This window comes from Bos grunniens, chromosome 24, assembly GCF_055505025.1.
Source record: "Bos grunniens cultivar Pamir isolate PY7600 chromosome 24, Bosgru_T2T1.0, whole genome shotgun sequence".
NCBI lineage: Eukaryota > Metazoa > Chordata > Mammalia > Artiodactyla > Bovidae > Bos > Bos grunniens.
The window spans coordinates 52021948-52040847 of record NC_141188.1 but is presented as its reverse complement, the minus strand read 5'-3'; the positions used below and the strand labels follow the sequence as shown (position 1 = coordinate 52040847).

Here is an 18900-nt window from a genome sequence, read left to right as displayed (position 1 = left end):
ACCTGGGAAGCCTCCTGCAGAATTGTGAGTAGCCATCTTATTTTCTTGAAATCTTTTTATTTTTAAAAATCACTGGGCATATGCTGCTTTTAAAAGTTTATTAAAAGTATACTAATGAAGCATGAGTATTTGAAAACAGAAACAGAAAAGTGCCTATTTTTTATCTAAATAAGCAGGAGTATGAATTTCTGACAATTGGAAAGTTGGCTTAAGACAAAAAAAATACTATATTTGGTGTAGACATGGAATTTACTACCTCAGTAAAGTTGCAGGTAAAAAATATAAATAAAATGCTTTTCAACAGTATTCGGTTCAGTCGCTCAGTCGTGTCCAACTCTTTGCGACCCCATGGACTGCAGCACGCCAGGCTTCCCTGTCCATCACCAACTCCCATAAGCCTGCTCGAACTCATGTCCATCAAGTCGGTGATGGACATAGTTGGTGACTGTTAATACTTTCAATAGTATTAAGGAACACCATTTCTCCATGTTATAAGATGCTCCTTGGCAAAAGAGGATTCAGTGATCAAATAAGTTTGAGGCACAACACATATTCTAATCTAGAGAGTCATATAACCGTGAACAAATTACAGGCTCCGGGAAGTCCAACTTAAGGTTCACTCGGAAATCCCTGGCAGGCCAGTGGTTAGGACTTGGCATTTTCACTGCCATGGCTCTGGCTCAATCCCTGAGTGGGCAACTACGATCCCTCGAGCTGCATGGCCCGGCCTAACAGGGGGAAAAAAAACATTCACTCAATTCTAGCTCCACAAATTCTTAGAATGTGTCCTACCATTAAGATCAAATTCTAGGCCAGAAGAGGGTCCAAGAAAGAATTCTCGCCATGAACTGATACCCCACACTTAATCCAACACATCAATTTGTTCCACATTCCTGTGTTCTCTGAGGGCTTAGCCCACATATATATTAATAGAGCCTGATTCTAAAGGCACAGCTCAAGTCAGCTATCAAATAATGCTCAGGAACAGCAAAACTGAGTGATAGGCTGTAAGATCAGAAAGATCTGAAAGAACTGCATATTCACTTTGGGTTTTCCTGTTAGTCTCTACCACTGAGACAGCGAGCTTGAAATTTTGTCTTGTATTCATTTACTCCCAACACAGTAAATGGAATACCACCAATCAGGCACTTACAGTTTTGGACAAACCCAGCAGTAAAATGGGCTAGGCACAGGTTCTAAACTTTAGGTCTTAAATTTTGTGGTCTCGTTTCATTCCATACACATTTCTGAGGACATAGTATCGGTGGGTATTTCCAAGAATGTAGAGGTGACCAAACTACAACCTTTACACACCAGAGCTCCAGGCATCAGAAGTACTAGTACTAGCCATTCCCTCTTGTACAGGTTTGGGCACACGTTGAGTGCATGTGTGCTATATCGCTTCAGTCGTGCCCAACTCTTTGCGGCCCTGTGGACTATGGCTTGCCAGGCTCCTCTGTCCATGGGATTCTCCAGGCAAGAATACTGGAGGGGGTTGCCATGCCCTCCTCCAGGGGATATTCCCAACCCCAAGGATTGAATTCGTATCTCCTGCGGTGGATTCTTCACTGCTGAGCCACCGCGGAAGCCCATTCAGCACACAGTAGGTTAATAAATGCTGGTTTGACTTGAGTTCAGAAATCAAGATATGCATTAGTTCTGGTCCACTTTGGTACTCTGGCAGGCCAGGAGCCTAAAGTAGGGCTGAATCAGCCCATTCTGGAGGCTGCTTCAGAATGACTGAGATCTTGAGTAGCTAGACCATCACTACTTCAGGGATGCCAGACCCCTCCGGGAGTCAATTTTTACTAGAAAAGCCCCAGGACCAGAGGAATCCAATAGTGTACTATACACCATGACAGTATTTCTGAATAAGTACACTATAAAACTCTCTAGCTTCTTAAGATGTTAACGGACAGTATATGGTGAAATAGGACTTTAGAAAGGGGCTCAAGTTGACAAGCCTCTGTACTTTAGGACTTCGTGCCTTGAAGCAACGTGCTATGCTCCTTTTATACACTGTTTTTATTTAATCTTTACAGCACTTCTAGAGGTAGGTCTTACTATTATTTTCCTCACTTTTAGAGATGAGCAAGCTAAAGATCAGCAGATCTAAGGACCCTGCTTCAGAGCACACAGGGACCGTCGTGAGGTGCAGAATGGGACTCTGGAATCAGGTCTTTCTGGCATCACAGACTGGCACTGGTGATCACTGAAGCAGTGCTGTTATTAATACATTGGTGGGCATTACAGCTCTGCCAGAGGGACCCACAGTATACAGGGTTCCCCAAACCAGTTTGATTAGGGAACCTTTTTGACTGAATCAGTACTTGAGACTACCTTTCCATGTAATACATTTTGAGAAATACTGTGGGCAAATGAGTCAGAGATACCCCATGACAGACAGAAGGGATGTGGAAGCAACTCAGCAGGAAAAGCTATTCTAGAAAGAACATTTTACTAAAATGGTGTTCAAAGAATTATTTATCAGAACACATAAATTAAACCCAAGTTGGACAGACAGTCATTTTTTTAACCTCCAGATTCGCAAGCTCCAGCTCCTAGCTCATTTCTGACAAATAATGTTTGATGTGACATTCCAATATATTCATTCACTTAGCTAGCTTTTTAGGACTTGTTGCAGAATTTGACTTACCTCGTAGTTCAACTCATTACATCACTATTTCTTCTTTTTCTTTTTGAGCAGAGAAAGGTTTATTGCAGGACCATGCAAGGAGACTGGTGGTTCATGCCCCCAAAACACCTGAACTCCTATGTCATTGAATTTTTATAAAGTATGTTCACAGTAGGAGTATAAGTTTTATCCTGATGTGTATTTCAATAGACCTGCAATATGTATTGTGGGATGAGATAATTCTTCATTGTTTAGGACTGACGAGAATTCTCTACGATCTAGCATCCTGCCCTGTACTGACTAACTGCTGGTAGTAACCCCTTCTAGTTTTGACAAGAGACATTCCACAACTTCAAACTTCCATCTAAGGGAGCAGCATCACCTCCGAGAACCCTGGGTTTAGAGCAAACTGCAAAGTTTAATAAAATATTAATTGAAGGCTAAACACCTATCCTGACCCTGCCTTCAGTCTTCTAGCAAAGAATTCAAGATTTAACGTGCCAGCTTCAATTCTGCATATCCAATATCTCATTACATTTCTCTTTTGTTAATAACATGAACAGATTCAACACAAACTGCCAAAATACCATTTTTAGCCAGAAGGGCCAAGTCCTGCATACTTTGCCAACAACAGCAATAAAGCTAGATAGAAGCTAAGCCCAGGATTGCATGGTGCATTGGCTAATCTCTGAAGCAGCAGCCACAAAGCATGTATACCTGAATAGCCTATCATTTTGTCAAATGTGGACTTTAAGAAGGATGCTGGTTTCATTCTTTTTAAAGTGATTTATTATCAAAAAGCTTGCTCCCTCTCAATGCTGAGTTAGTTCAGCAATGCAGCTCCATCCTTTTCAGGATTATGAGGACTCAAATAACTTTAGTCCAAAACAACAATGACCACCACCACCACAACAAAAAAACCAAATGTGACTGTTGGTTCAATAACATATTTACAGACACATCAGAATGCAGTCAGGAATACTGGTTTCACTTCTTGATCGGAATGCTGATCACCATGAAATCTTCTGCAAGAGTCACTTCTTGGAGGTCTAACACTGATTCAGCTTGCTTTTTAAGTTCTACAATCCCATCTGCTTCTCCTTCTCTGGCCAAGGCAACTGGCTTGTACCTCTGACTGAAGTGAGTCAGAACCAGCCTCTTTGCTTGGCACAGCTTTGCGAATGTCGCCGCCATCTGTGGCGTGCTGTGGCCGTGCTCCTTTGCTTTGTCCATCTGGGTGTCATCCAGGGTCGCTTCGTGGATCAACAGGTCTGCTTCAAAGCACAGCTTTACTCCTGCATCATCCACAACCCCAGAACAGTCACCCAAAATACAGATTTTTCTTCCAACAATAGGCTTCTTTAAGACATCTTGGGGAGAAATTGTAACTCCATTTTCCAGAACAACAGAAATTCCGTTTTTCAGCTTCCCATAGGCAGGACCTGGTGGAACACCTAAAAGATGGAGGCAGATACCAAAACATCACGGGAATGGAATTTATGACTTGTTAAAGAGCGTCTGTTTCAACAGCACTGCAAATAGCAAATGGAAAAGGCATCCAATTCTTTTCATAATTGTTATAAATATTTTATTACTTGTGGGAAACTGGGATATTTATACATTTTTTAAAAGTTCACTGTTGGCTATTGATACTAGCAATGTCCAAGTACTGAAAACATTTCCAAGCACACGTTTCAGATAAGTTTAAGCTCTTAAGTCCCCCTAAAACCTTATTATAGTCAAGGTAACAGCTGGGATCCTCTGCTGTGCATGGGAATAAGTTTTTGTGTGCTGCATTTAATAAGCTTATCTTCAGGTAAAATTAAAGAGCCCATTTAAATGACAAGTTACCGACAAACTGATTAACGTAATAAAAAGTTGTTAGAGGGGACTGTTTGGATCACAACATCGAGGAGAATTTCAGGTAGTTACACACAATCAATCTTCATTTTAAACAGAGGCAGTTCCATGCTTACCGAACTGGGCTTCAATCTCATATTAATCGAGAATAGCACCTGATGATCACTCTGGGCAATACGTGCAAACAGAGTACGTTCACTAATTCCAACATGGATCATGTTTACCGTTTCCCAACACACTGGTATTCTCACAGGTTTGTAGATATTAAAAATATCTTTGGTCTAAGGCAGTTTTCCTCATTACTTAGTGCTTTGTTTTAGTTGGGGAAGAAAGAAGAGATTGTGTAAATAAAGAGAAAGAACACATGAAAAACCACTGCCATGCTTTTCACAGGTTCTGTCGTCGGCATGGCAAGGAAGGCGGTGATACCAGAGGGCTGATGTGCCTGGCGCTGCTTTGGGAGAGGTGCTGAGGGACCTGGGCGTGTGATGGCCTAGCATTGAGAAGGTACGAGGCCTTGGCTGGGCCCCAAGCCAATCTTTGAATGCTTGCTTCCAAGTGTGATGAACCCAGGTATATAAGGCTGGTTGAGGGACTTTCTTGGTGGTTCAGTGGCTAAGACTCCATGCTCCCAATGCAGGAGGCCTGGGTTCGCTCCCCAGGAAACTAGACCTCACGTGCTACAACTAAGACCTGGCACAGTCAAAAAATAAATAAATAAATAAAACTGGTTGAGGCAGTGTTCCAAACACCAAATTACTAATAACTTAATCAAAGTTGACTGACTAGGCCAAGTCAATGAAGAAGGAAAACTCAGAAAGCAGCTAGTTGCAGTTGCATGGTTGAGAACTATGGTGAAAAGTATCTGACCAAAGATGCCACTCAAACATACTTCAAAAAGATGACATGAGAAAAAAAAAGCCCAGACCTGAGACATCCACCATCACCCCACCAACCAAGATAGGAAAAGCCGAAGATAAGGCAGATCAAGAATGTGCCTCTAGAGAGCTGAAGAGAGACTTCAAATACATACTTCATTTTTGCTCTGAATAGCATCTTCTGGCCCTAGAGATTTCCCTTAATAAACAAACTTCAGGAAAAGGAAGTAAGTGGAGAAAATGTTTAAGTGTTAGGCCTGGGAAACAAGAAAGGAAGGTTTCTATGACACTTCTAACTGTTTCAGCTCACAACTCAACTGAGGAGAAAGGAGAAAACAAACAAACACTCACCCAGATCTTTCAGTTTCTGTGCGTTGAGTTTACCTGGGCGTTTCTTCTCCACGACTGAAAATCCAAAGGAGGGTATTCGATGAAAGAGGCGAAACGCTTTCACAACAAACTGTTCGTCATCAACCAGGAGGTACGAGTTTTCTTCTGAGTCTAACAGGATAGTTCGTCCTTCTCCCTCTTTGGGGGGGTTGTCTGTTTTATCCACCTGCACAGATTCTTGCAGTTCTTCTGTAGGACACTGATCCGCTGTAGGCACCAGCTCATGGACCACGTAAGGGAAGACCAGCTCCGTGTGAGAGAGTTCCATGGTTCGCCAGATAAAGTCCCGAAGCCCCACAGGGCCATAGATTTCGATGGGCTGTTTGGTGACCATGGACCCACTCTGCAGGCTGATTGTGCAGAGGAGGCCAGGAAGGCCAAAGAAATGGTCTCCATGAAGATGCGTGATGAAGATCTTGGTAATTCTCCCTTTTGATTGAAGCAGAAAAACAAATTTTTGAATTTTTCAGAAATAAAACCCACACAAAGCTGCTTGAAACATGCATGTATTTTTCTACATGATTCCAGAAGCAAGAAAGACAAGTATTATTTCACTGGAAGGTTTTAATAAGATACAACTTTTTTCATAAAACATCTTCAAATTATACAGTGTTACAGTTTTAAGAGTATTTTCCTATACATCCTCTTACTGGAAAAATGAGAAAAGGAAAGAAGTGAAGTGAAGTGAAGTGGCTCAGTCGTGCCCGACTCTTTGGGACCCCATGGATAGTAGCCTGCACCAAGCTTCTCTGTCCATGGGATTTTCAAGGTAAGAGTACTGGAGTGGGTTGCCATTTCCTTCTCCAGGGAATCTTCCCAACCCAGGGATCGAACCCAGGTCTCTCACATTGTAGACAGACGCTTTACCATCTGAGCCACCAGGGAAGTTCTCTCACTGGAAAAAAGAAAAAAGGAAAACGTGTACCAAAATGATTCACTTCAGTAATCAGCTAGGCCTCAAGTGCGAAAGTATCTGGCAGTTACACTGCCCCCTGCTGCTCCCTCTCAGAACAGCAAGTATGTACTCCCAGCATGCTAACAAACGTTCCTTTGGCTCCAACAGACTGGACCAGTGCCTGAAACCAAAATTGCCTTTTAAGGACTCCACAATGGCCAAAGACTAACTAACCAAGCCAGAGCCTGCTTGCCTGGATGAGACAGAAGGAGAAGGAGGAAAAAGCAAGGGGGATGAGGGAGGGGAGGACAGGGAGGAGGCAGAAGGAGGTTGGGAGAAAGGGATAGAGATGAAGGACCACGGAGGAGGAGGCAACAGATGCTGGAGTGCATATCCGAGGGTAAACCCCCCATGGTGTTTCGTAAAGGCACGTGGGTCCATCCCTTCCTTTCGGTCTGAACTAATACAGCAGCTCTTCCAGTGCATATTGACTTAGGCTGTAACTTGATTTAGCCAATGGTAAACTGTATGGGTTTTCCTGGTGGCTCAGAGGTAAAAAATCTGCCTGCCAAAATAGGAGATGCAGGTTCGATTTCTAGGTCGGGAATATCCCGTGGGGGAGGGCATGGCAACCCACTCTGGTATTCTTGCCTGGAGAATTCCATGGACTGAAACACCCTCCGGGCTGCAGTCCATGGGGGTTACAAAAAAGTCAGACATGACTGAGTGACTGAACAACAAACTGAATCTACTCCTGGTACGTGGCAGGATGCCACATCAACGTTTTTCAGAGATGCACCACAAAGCCTTTTGAAAGTAACAATCACAATTAACATATTTTTAATATAGCTCATGACCTGCCTATTTAGTTTATTGTGATGGGATCTGTCCTGTGACATCCAGGTAACAGTGTGCTCCAAGCGAGTCTTCTCAGTGTTACTACATCAAGCCAGGCACTGTAGCAGAGAACAATGGACCAGGTAGGGGCTGATCTTGAACCTTGAGAATCCCCAGGAGGCACACTAGAAGTTTCCCCAACATGCTCCTTTTTGTTGTCTTGGTTTAGTCTTTGTTTTTGCTGTTTTTTTACTTCTGGAACGCTTTCATTTCCCCCTTTCTGCTGTCTGGGCTGCCAACAGCCCCCCACCCTCCCAAGTGGGACCTAAAGAATCAGCAGACAAAAGAACTGCATCAGTTGTTGAGTCCTGGTCTCACACTGACCTCAAAACTGCCAAGTCAGACTTTCCGGGCCTCTCCCTATTTACTGCAAAGCACAGCCAAAGCTGAATACCAAACAATCAGTGAACTCAAAGCAAGTGAGACACGTTAGGTAAGAAAAAGTAACTTCCACAGTTATCACAGTTTCATGGAAGACAGACATTTCATTTTTTAAGAAACTTGATTTCAGTGGGAGAAGGAATGGCAACCACAATTATCAAAGGTAAGAGGAAGCTATCAAATGAAAAAAGAAAAATGCCTGAGTTCCCTTTCACTTAAGAACACGAAAATTACCAGGGAAAATGTCATCCATATAGGAGTAGAAGACTAAGCATCCTCTACGCCCAAAGGAATGATGCACTGATATTTACTGCAGTAGGAAAATGTCTACATTATTGATACATACTATATTCAGTTGGAAAAAAAAAGTAATACCAAATATAGTTTGATTGCATTTATGCAAAATTATATACAAACACACACACAAATATACCTGCACCACTACCATAACTATATGTATAGAAAATTCACTGACCAGAGAGAGAGATTTGGGATTTTCTTATTTATATTTTTCTGTTTTGTTTAAACTTTTACAATGAACATGTATACTTATTATAATCATTTTAAAATTATACTTGTATAATACTTTTTTGTAATCATTTTTGAGGGGGAAAAAAAGCTTAAGCTTACCTTTAAAATTATGAAAAAAAATAGATATGACAAACGCACACTTTTTAATCAGATGCTTGGATATCAGGACCATGGAAAGTTGAAAGAAGTATATTTAGACAGACAGAAAGTACTTCCTTATGAAACCCATAAAATATTATTACCCCAGGAGGTAGTATAAGCTAAAAGGCTTTCGAAGATTCCAACAGTGATGGGTCCATATTTGGTTACTGAGAGAAACCAAGATGTATTGAGGATTCCAGGTTGAGATTGGGGCTTTAGAAGTGCTAGAGTGTCTTTGCTGATGTTCAGGGATTACCATATCATCTCCTCCCTGAGGCCAGGAATTCTTTTTTTAAATCAATAAAAATTTAATAAGCTAAAAGTTTCCTTTAGATTTTATTTTAGTATTATTATTTTTTGGCCAAACTTTTATTTTAAAAAGCTTGAGCTTTGTGATCTGTTGAAAAATAACTGTAAAATATAAAACATGAGAGAAAGGTATTACGGCAAATAGAGTTAAGGCGGTACCCGTGGCCCCTGCCTCCAGCTGTCCACATCCCTCTATAATTCCTTCCTTGTGAGTGTGGGTGGGACTGGGCGCTTGCTTCTAACCAGTGAAACACGGCACAAGGATGCATTGCGATTATGTTCTAAGAGTCCATCTTGCTGGCAGACTTGCTCTTAAGTCTCCTTCTCCCTTCCAGGCAGTAAAAGGAAGCAGGCTAGCCTGCAGCAGAAACCCCCATGACCAGGACCGACAGCAGGCCTCAGGTTGCCGCAGCAGCCTTCGTTCAGCACCTAGAAGGTTCTGCCAACAACCTGAGTGAGCTCTGAAATGAGACCCCAGCACTGGCCAAGACCTGGGCTGCAGCCTGCTGAGATCCTGGAACAGAGAATCCAGTTAAGCCTGGCCTGAAGTCCCTGACCCACAGAAACTATGAGATAATAAATGCAAGTAACCCACTAAATTTTTAATCCGTTGTGCAGAATTAGATAACTGACACAGGTACTGAGTGAAAACTGGAGACTTATCCCTAAACCCAAACCTCTTAATACAACAGTCACTTGTTTCTATTTTAATTACCCTGCCACCTCAACTCCTACTCTCTAAATATTACAGCCACCACTCTGGCGTGTGCCTACCCTGCCAGGTCTCGTGAAAGGAAGCCTTGTGTGATCCCAGGGAAGTAAAGCATAACACTGCTCTGACCACAGGGTTTCAACATAAGACAGTATGTGATTAGGGTTGAACTGTGTACACCTGTCCCAAGTGATATGCCTGGTTCCTTCCTCCAACAGTTCTCTTCCTAACCCTCTATCTAGGTCTGGGACATCACCACCTATAACCTGGAGTAATTCTGTACTTCTTCACATCCTAAGACATTCACTCAGTCACGTCTCCTGCTGGCTCTACACATATCTCTTTGAGTCTCTCAAATTCATCCTTATTCCTACTTTCTGCTCCAGCATCTTCATCTTCTCTCTCTCACCAGGTGAATGCAACTGCCTTGGGCCTGATGCCACTCTCTGTCCCAATACATTTGCTATTGGAAAACTGTCCTAAAACACAAATCAGACCATGTCATTTCTTGGATTAAAAAGTATTTAATTATTTCTTGTTGACAACAGCCTAAATAATAAGGCCCAGATACCTTAGAATACCACCGAAGTCTTCACAGCCGGCCCTCACTTTAAGCATTCCTGTCTCTCATCTCTGCAGTCAAGTACTCAGAGTGCTGGATGGCTTAGGATTCCCCAAACACGTCATGTCTCTGGAAACTCCCTTACTTCCTGCTCACTCTGTCATCTGTTCCCTGAATATCCATCCCTGCTTCTCCTCCCAGAGAAACGTCTATTCATCTCTTATATCCTCGCCCGACTGTTACTATCTCTGAGTCGCTTTCTCTGAACAGTTAGTGTCCTCCTCCTCTGTGCTTCAAAAGTAGCTAGAAAACACCTCTTAATTCCAACTTGTCACATCTCACCATGACTGTCTGCACGTCAGTTTCCACCACTAGACCAAGGGATCCTCGGATGCTAGAGCTATCTTTCTTTTAGTCATTAAATGCCAGGTGCTGTGATGAGCCGTAGGAATAATTTCAGTAACTACCGCTTATCAAGATCTAACAAGTGAGAGGCCCGGTACTAAGCTGAACATCTTACTCACGCATTAACAGATATCACCAGGCATCCCCTAGGTGCGCACATGCTCAGCGAGTCTAGTCGTACAGGGAACACACAGTGAACACAGAAACAACTTCCTGAGCAACACAATTTTAGACCCTGATGATGCTAAAAAGTCAGGAGAACCAGCACAAAGCAGGAGAATGCCTGGGGTGAGGGAGAAATTACTTAACCCAAGAAGTTTGGGGGAAGCCTTTGAGGAGACAACATTTGGGTTGAGATTTAACTGATGAGAAGTAGACAACCACACAGAGAAGGGATTATTGTATACAATTCTTACATCACCCCTTTTAAGTGGAGGGTTTAAGTGAAGTGAGTGAGTCAGTCGTGCCGACTCTTTGCAACCCCATGGACTATACAGTCCATGGAATTCTCTAGGCCAGAATACTGGAGTGGGCAGCCTCTCCCTTCTCCAGGGGATCTTCCCAACCCAGGGATCGAACTCAGGTCTCCTGCGTTGCAAGCAGATTCTTTACCAGCTGAGCCAGAAGGGAAGCGCAAGAATACTGGAGTGGGTAGCCCATCTCTTCTCCAAGGGATCTTCCCAACCCAGGAATTGAACCGGGGTCTCCTGCATTGCAGGCAGATTCTTTACCAGCTGAGCCATCAGGAAAGCCCTGATAGGGGGGTTTTAACCCCATTTTAAAGATGAGAGAAGAAAAACTCAAGCTTGCTGGTCTGCTAAGGTGATAAGCAGAGACACAGCTGGGACTGGAATACTGGTCTACCCAACTCTGGGCCAAGGCTCTGTGAACACTGGACCCTTCGGTGGGCCTGGGGCGAGGCTCGCTCTGTTCCCTCTGGCCAAAATGCCCTTCTTCTCCTCAGCCCAGGGAGCCCTTCCTCCTCCTTCAACAACTCACATATCACCCCCTCTCAGATGTCTTCGCTGATGACCCCAAGCAGAAAAGAACCACTCACTCCTCAGAACACCTACTTCCCTCTCATGATACTTACACCCACCTCCTGGGGGAAGTAAGCATGTTCCCGTGCTTGAGCAGTGTCTTTTTAACGTGTCCGATGTATCCCACTCCATTCTCCATGCCCTAAGCCTATGTACATCCTTCCTCTTCAATTTACAGGAAGAATGAAAAGTGAAGGACTGAAGGGAAGGAAGGAGAAGGAGGAAGTAAGTTGGGTAGTCATTCAGCTAGTTCATCTAGGCATCTGGGTGTGGCCAGATGCCTGAATGCCTTCCAAGTCTTGCCAGGGCTCCAGCACTGAAATGGGGTACAACTGCTGGGGTTGTTTCTGGGTAGAAGGCCCAAGGAGAGCCGAGAAAATGAAGACGAGCAAGAGACAGCCCTAATTAGAAAGTAGAACGTATACTCACCTGCTTTAAGTTGGCTCTTCATAAGCTGTGTCTGGGTCCCCTCCCCACAGTCAAAGAGCCAGCACTCGCCTTCACACCGAAGGACCAGAGCGGAGGCACCCCGGGTCGGGGATGGGTATGCTGCACCTGTCCCCAGAAATGTCACATCCATAGACATCTTCCACCCTACAACGAGAAGGTCACTTAGGGATTATCACACATCACTGCTCAAAATCACCGAAAACAGGTTCTTGTGAGTTTCACGGTTATCTAACTTCTATATATTGAGAACAGTGTGGATTCCTGTTCTCTAATAGTTTTCCGCAGAAATCTAAAGAAAGATTTTAGTAACTCTTAATCAGTAAAAGCTACAAATTACCAAACCTTGTATGACTGCTCACGCAAATAAAAATAAATTAAAAAAAAAAAAAAGCCAAACTCAGTTAATTAAAAACTACAGTTGAGGGCTTCCCTGGTGAAACTGAAAGTGTTAGTCACTCAGCTGTGTCCAACTCTTTGTGACCCCATAGACTGTAGCCCGCTAGGCTCCTCTGTCCATGGAATTCTCTAGGTAAGAATACTGGAGTGGGTTGCTATGCCCTTCTCCAGGGGATCTTCCTGACCCAGGGATAGAACCCAGGTCTCCTGCACTGAGGCAGATTCTTTACCATCTGAGCCACTTGGAGAGCCCTCCCTGGTGGCTCAATAGTAAAGAATCCACTTGCCAACGCAGGAGACACAGGTTCAGTCCCTGGTCTGGGAAGATCCCACGTGCTGTGGAGCAACTAAGCTTGTGCACCACAGCTATTGAGCCTGTGTTCTAGAGCCCGGGAATGGAAAAAAGAGGAGCCATCAGAATGAGAAGCTTGTGCACAGCAACTAGAACCTGCTTGCTTCAACTAGAGAAAGGCCTGTGCAGCAACGAAGACCCAGCGCAACCAAAAATAAAATAAATAAATACAAAAAATTATATATATATATATATATATGTAACCAAACTGTAGTTGAATTCCAACCACACAACATTCTGGAAAAGGCAAAACTATGGGGATAGTAAAAAGACAGTGGTTTGGGGGGGAAGGGAGGGAGGGATGGGGTTTTTAGGGCAGTAAAACTATTCTGCATGATACAGTAAAGACAGACACATCATACATTGGTCAAAACCCATAGTATATACAACACAAAACGTGAATGAGCCCTAATGTAAACTGTGGGTCAATACTGGCTCATCACCGTTGAACCACACTAACGTAAGATGTCAGCACTAGGGGAATCTGATGAGGGGCAGTGGTGGGGAGTGGGTATATAAGGACTCTGTACTTCCTGCTGATTAATTTTTTTGAAAATCCTTCTAATAATAAACAGCTCTAGTGAGGTTCTGGGCAGGAGAGGGAACTTAATTATGCTCACTAAGTGATCTCTCTCTGGTGAGCAGCTCATGGTGAGCAGCCCTTTCTCTGAACCATCAGAAACCACAACAAAACGCTACAACACTCGACAGCAATGTGAGTAACACACAGTAACGCTGAGGGAACGTCTCACTCCCCTGATAAGAGGGTCCATGAGGGGTTAGCGCTTGGGCTTCTGCTCTCACAGGTGATCAGCAACAACCTGCGGAGTGTGTAGACTTCTGCCAACTCCTGGTATCTCTTGTTCCTTTCACTATTTTTGGGCATATCTATCTCTGATACAGTTCCTTTTTAAAAAGATTTATTGATTTACTTTTTGGCTGCAGTAGGTCTTCACTGCTGTACTCAGGCTTTCTCTAGCGGCAGCAAGAGGAGGCCACTCTTCATTTGGTGTGCAGGCTTCTCACTGCGGTGCCCCATGCACTGCAAGCAGATTCGTAACTACTGGACCACCAGGGAAACCCCTCTGATACAGTTCTCTGACAGGAGATACGCATCAAGTAAAATAAACCCAAACTTCAGTTCAGTTCGGTTCAGTCGCTCAGTTGTGTCCGACTCTGCATGACCCCGTGGACTGTAGCACGCCAGGCCTCCCTGTCCATCACCAACTCCCAGAGTTTAGTCAAACACATGTCCATTGAGTCGGTGATGCCATCCAATCATCTCATCCTCTGTCGTCCCCTTCTCCTCCTGCCTTCAATCTTTCCCAGCATCAGGGTCTTTTCAAATGAGTCAGTTCCTCACATCAGGTGGCCAAAGTATTGGAGTTTCAGCTTCAACACCAGTCCTTCCAATGAACACTCAGGACTGATCTCTTTTAGGATGGACTGGTTGGATCTCCTCACTGTCCAAGGGACTCTCAAGAGTCTTCTCCAACACCACAGTTCAAAAGCATCAATTCTTCGGTGCTCAGCTTTCTTTTGAGTCCAACTCTCACATCCATACCTGACTACAGGAAAAACCATAGCCTTGACTAGACAAACCTTTGTTGGCAAAGTAATGTCTCTGCTTTTTAATATGCTATCTAGGTTGGTCATAACTTTCCTTCCAAGGAGTAAGTCTCTTTTAATTTCATGGCTGTAGTCACTATCTGCAGTGACTTTGGAAACCAAAAAAATAAAGTCAGCTTCCACTGTTTCCGAATCTATTTGCCAAAGTTATATATAACCAATTATAGATTATCCACATGGATGGCAAGGAAGGAAACAAACATGTAAGTTTAAGAAAAACTACTAAAACAGGAAAACTTGACAGGGAGCTGGATAAATATACTATCTACAGGGGGAAAGAAACCTATCAGAAACTTTTCTCAGTCCTTGCAAAAATGAAAAAAACCCTCAGTCACAAGAGAAAAAAAAAAGTCTTATAGCTAGAAATAAAGTTAACGAGAAAGGAACAGGCCCTAAAAGACTCAAAGAGAGAAATACATTAGCTTCTCTGATAGGAGATTTACTATCACCGAAATGCCTCTTTCCATAATTAATGCATGTATATTTAATGCAAATTCTATCAGATTTCCAGTGCAATTCATCTTGGAACAAACGTAACCCAAAGATCACATGAAAGAAAGAAAGTAGGTCTGAGAATGGGCAAGAAAAGCATACAAAGTAGTGAGTACTGATTTACTTTTCTAGGTAGTAACATGACACTAATCACGCACAATGGAAAGATACATTATTGGCCACAAACATAAAGTTGTAAGTAAGAGAAGGGATAGTCTGGAAATAAACCCAGGTACACACAGAAATCAATATGTAACAGAAATGTAAAAAGAGTGGCTTTTTTAAATGAATGACGCTGACATAATTGGTTATTTTCCCAGAAAAAGTGAAGCAAGATTCTTATCTTGCATCCTATATAAAAATACATTCCACATGGTTCAGAAATTTAAATGTTTCACATTTAAATTTGGACCTTTCAGGTCCAAACAAAAGTGTTCAAAAAAAATTAGGAGAATATGTATACAAATTTGGGGATGAAAATCCCTTACTGGCAAGACATGAAACACAAAGCTTTTAAAAAGACATTTTTACTACATAAAAATTTTCATATATCAAAAGACTCTTAATGTCAAAGGACCTCCCCCTGCCAAAAAAAAAAAAAATCTGGAAAAAACTGTACTGTTTGATAACGGGTTAATGCCCCTAAGGGGCTTCCCTAGTGGCTCAGAGGTTAAAGCGTCTGCCTGGAATGCAGGAGACCCAGGTTTGATCCCTGGGTCAGGAAGATCCCCTGGGGAAGGAAATGGCAACCCACTCCAGTACTCTTGCCTGGAGAATCCCACGGACGGAGGAGCCTGGTAGGCTACAATCCATGGGGTCGCAAAGAGTTGGACACGACTGAGCGACTTCACTTCACTATTTAATGCCCCTAAGAAATGGTTCAAGCAAATGCATTAAAAAAGAAAAGTACAAAATAGGAAACTAAAACAATGAATATACACTAGAAATTCACAAAAGAAATCCAAAGGGCCAATAAGCATGAATGATATTTACTGTGAAACTTTTAAGGTGGCTAAAATTTGGAAACCATCTGAATATACAGATAGATAGATAAATATAAATATGGAAACAACTGAGTATTTTATTGTACATTCATATCATGAACTATCTGTTCTATAGCTCAGCCAGGTCTGTGACTCCTGCACTGAAGGGATGACAATGAGAAAAGTTACAGATGGCTTATGGCATAATCTCATTTTTAAAACAATGCCCAAACATCTATGTTATACAAGACAGAGAGAGTCTGGTGAGGAACAATATACACCGTACTGCTACAATGGTTATCTCGGGGGTGATTAAAATGATGGTGGTGGAGATTAACTTTTTAAAAAAATCCTTGAATTGTTTTTGGTTGCAATAAGCAGCATTTTATTTACCTATTTGACTTTATTTTGCATTTAATTTACTTCATGACTTAAAAAAAATGTGTCATAAAGCTAAACATGCTTTTCTGACTATGTGTCACCTCATCTCCCTTTCCATTGGGGGTACAGTCAGCTCCCCACCCCGGCCCCACACCTCACACAGCAGGTGGGTGGTACATCTCTCCACCCCACACATGAGTTTTTAGGTTATTGCTAGTGACCTTTCCATGCCTTACTCCACATTTTCACTTCCAAGATCAAGACTTCCTCTGATAACTCTATAGTTTAATTTGCAAAGGCTTTCTGATTGGACTGCAGTTTGCAAGAGCCACAAGAGTAAAGTGAATACAGAAAGTCAAAAATTTAAGGTAATAAATGCAGAGGGTGTAATAGAATATAAACACTTTGCATGTGTAACTGATAGTAGATCTAAGCCAGTGATACAGAATCCTGAAGTACTCATCACCTGGAGATCTTTTAAAACATCAACCATTGGGCTCCATCCCAGAATCAACAGGAAATTCCGCAAGAGACATGTGTTTTAGAACTGAATAAGAAAAATTCTTCCCCTGTGATCCTAACATGCAGTCAGTTTTGAGAACCAGTTAGTGAAAGGCTAGTGGAGAACTACAATGGATGGATCAGGCTGAACTGAACTCACTAGTCAACAAGTCAATTAAAAAAATAAAAAAAATTTTGTTATGCAAAATTTCAAACACACACAAAAGGAGAGAGATTAGTATAACGTACTGTCACACTGAGCTTCAACAATTATCAACTCAAGGTCAATCCTGTTTCCTCTTTATCCCCCATCTACCACCTAAGAATATGTAACAAGTGGTATTGGGAAGTTCCACCAGGGAGCACAAGCTGTCTGACTGTCTCTCTTTTTCTGATGTTAGCAACCATTAGTGATCCTTTCCAGGAAACGTTATTTCATTAGGGGTTGTCAAAAGGTGATATTCTCTCATTCCTTCTGTAGTTATTAGTATCCTTCTGTAATTCCCTGATCAATCAGTCACCCTGCAATACAATTTGTATGGAAAAGAGCCAGTGATCAATCTTAACACCACAGAGGCACGACCTAATCCAACTCCTGACGTGATGCAATATGAAGCACACAGTAACCGATGAGGTTTTCTTGCCAAAAAATATAACGTGTATCTGGAAAAGGCTGTCTTCTAAACACGTTTATTAGAGCACACCACAGCGAAGGAAAAAGCAAAAATCAGTGTGTAAGAAACAGTACAGGACAAATGGCTTGACTTCTTCAACAACCTAAATACTAGGAAAAATAATAATTGAGAGAGAGAAGGAGACAAAGAGATGTGAGCCATCAAACAAACGTAACATGTCTAGCTTGTCTGAATCCTGATTTGGACCACCAGATGATGGGAGGGGGAAAAAATTGAGAGCACAGGGGAAATGTAAACTTCACCAGAGAGTAACAGGAGATTCTTATGAGACTGATAATGCTGTTATGTTCAAGGAGTTACTGTGTTGTATAAACATAAGCCAGTATTTAATGGATGAAATGGTACATTTTGATTTGCTTTAAAATAATCCAGTGGGGGTGAGGGTGCCAGATGCAACTAGATCAATTAGCGATTAGTACATGAGTTGGTACATTCTGTACACGATTCTGTTCTTGTATAGATTTGAAAGTTTCCATAATAAAAAGTTTAAAAGCAAGCCAAATAACCAAAACTCTTCCATTAGGTCGGGAAGTAACCAGAAATTTAATCACTGGTGCGCGTTATGCACCACTAGGAAATAAGTAAGCAAACCAGGTTTTGGGTCTTGTCTACTTGGACAACAAAACAAAACAAAACAAAACTCAGCCGTTTGTTTTCTGATAGTACACATTCCTAGCGAGAATACAACACACGATCGAGCTCAGTAGGGTCACTTGACACTCTGGGCTAGTGGCTCTCAGTCCTGGCTGCAGACTACAATCGCCCGGTGGTTCTGGGGTTCTCAGCACTGGGGAAGCTCCCCGGAAGATTCTAAAGACTGTCGGGCTCCGAAGGAGTTTTCAGGCAGAGGCGGTGCCAAGCCTGCAATCCACCCAAGCGGTGCAGGCAGGGCAGGTCCTGTCATCCTCCATTTTAGAGATGAAAGGGCCGAGGCCCTCTGCACAGAGAGTGGCCTTTGCGAGGCCAAGGCCTAGCCAGCTGTGGCCAGAGGCCGGGTCTCCGACCGCCGGCCGGCCCAGCAGCTCCTCCACGCCTATCGAGCAAAAGGAGGGTGGGAGGCGGCAGAGGCGCGGGGCAGGGTGTCCTCGGCCCGCAGGTCGGGGTAAGCAGGCGCGATGAGGGGCGGTGGGTGGACAAGGCGCGTCCTAGCTCCCCGGCTCGGGTCCTCGGTTTCCGGCCCAGCCCGCGACTCCGCGGGTCGCCCGAGCGCTCGATCGGTTTGGCGGGCGCGGGGGAGGCCTCGGTGGCGCAGACCCCGGCCCGCCCCCCACCTCGGGCGCGCCGTGCCCCACTCACCCACTCCCCGAGGCCCGCGGCGAGGCCCGGCCGTCCGCGGGGCGGCGACGCGCGCGGACGGAAGTGCGCCGCCGGCCGAGTCCGCGACC

The 18900-nt window shown here is 43.4% G+C and overlaps 1 protein-coding gene across 2 annotated transcripts; it reads right to left on the bottom strand.

Annotated features, from left to right (window-relative positions):
- Window positions 1-3409: 3409 nt before the first annotated feature.
- Window positions 3410-18881, bottom strand: ELAC1 (elaC ribonuclease Z 1). 2 transcript variants are annotated; one of them, XM_086373521.1, is made up of 4 exons: window positions 18812-18881; window positions 12066-12230; window positions 5725-6192; window positions 3410-4089 (listed from the first exon to the last, which is right to left on the bottom strand). In XM_086373521.1, the coding sequence occupies exons 2-4, from the start codon at window positions 12220-12222 to the stop codon at window positions 3623-3625; spliced, it is 1092 nt and encodes a 363-aa protein (XP_086229647.1). In that variant the 5' UTR covers window positions 12223-12230; window positions 18812-18881; the 3' UTR covers window positions 3410-3622. The 2 variants fall into 2 exon arrangements, with proteins under 2 accessions (XP_086229647.1, XP_086229648.1); XM_086373522.1 differs by lacking the exon at window positions 18812-18881 and adding an exon at window positions 13767-18334.
- Between the last annotated feature and the right edge of the window lie 19 nt (window positions 18882-18900).